Here is a 217-nt window from a genome sequence, read left to right on the forward strand (position 1 = left end):
CCGCCCGACATGGCGGCCCTCACCTGAGTCTTGGTGGTGAGCTGGATCCCCGCATTCCTGAAGTTGAGCTTGGAGTCGGCGCTGCCCATGGTGCGGCCCGGCTCGGCGGGGCTGCGGCCTGCCCCGGGGAGGGGCGGCCCTCACGCCGCCGATCCCGCCTCCCTTCCTCGGGCCGCCGCTGCCGCCATCCCCGTTCCCCGCGCCGGGGGCTCTCCCT

At 75.6% G+C, this 217-nt stretch overlaps 1 protein-coding gene across 1 annotated transcript in view; it reads right to left on the minus strand.

The window, feature by feature from the left end:
• The window catches only part of HID1 (HID1 domain containing), a 29,227-nt gene extending 29,130 nt beyond the window's left edge, over positions 1-97 (minus strand). Inside the window, exon 1 of the mRNA XM_010579296.1 lies at positions 24-97. Within this exon, the coding sequence (XP_010577598.1) occupies positions 24-89 (66 nt within the window). The 5' untranslated portion in view covers positions 90-97. The remainder of the gene's footprint in view (positions 1-23) is intronic.
• Positions 98-217: the final 120 nt, after the last annotated feature.

This window comes from Haliaeetus leucocephalus, unplaced genomic scaffold (genome assembly GCF_000737465.1).
Source record: "Haliaeetus leucocephalus isolate CR32 unplaced genomic scaffold, Haliaeetus_leucocephalus-4.0 Scaffold657, whole genome shotgun sequence".
NCBI lineage: Eukaryota > Metazoa > Chordata > Aves > Accipitriformes > Accipitridae > Haliaeetus > Haliaeetus leucocephalus.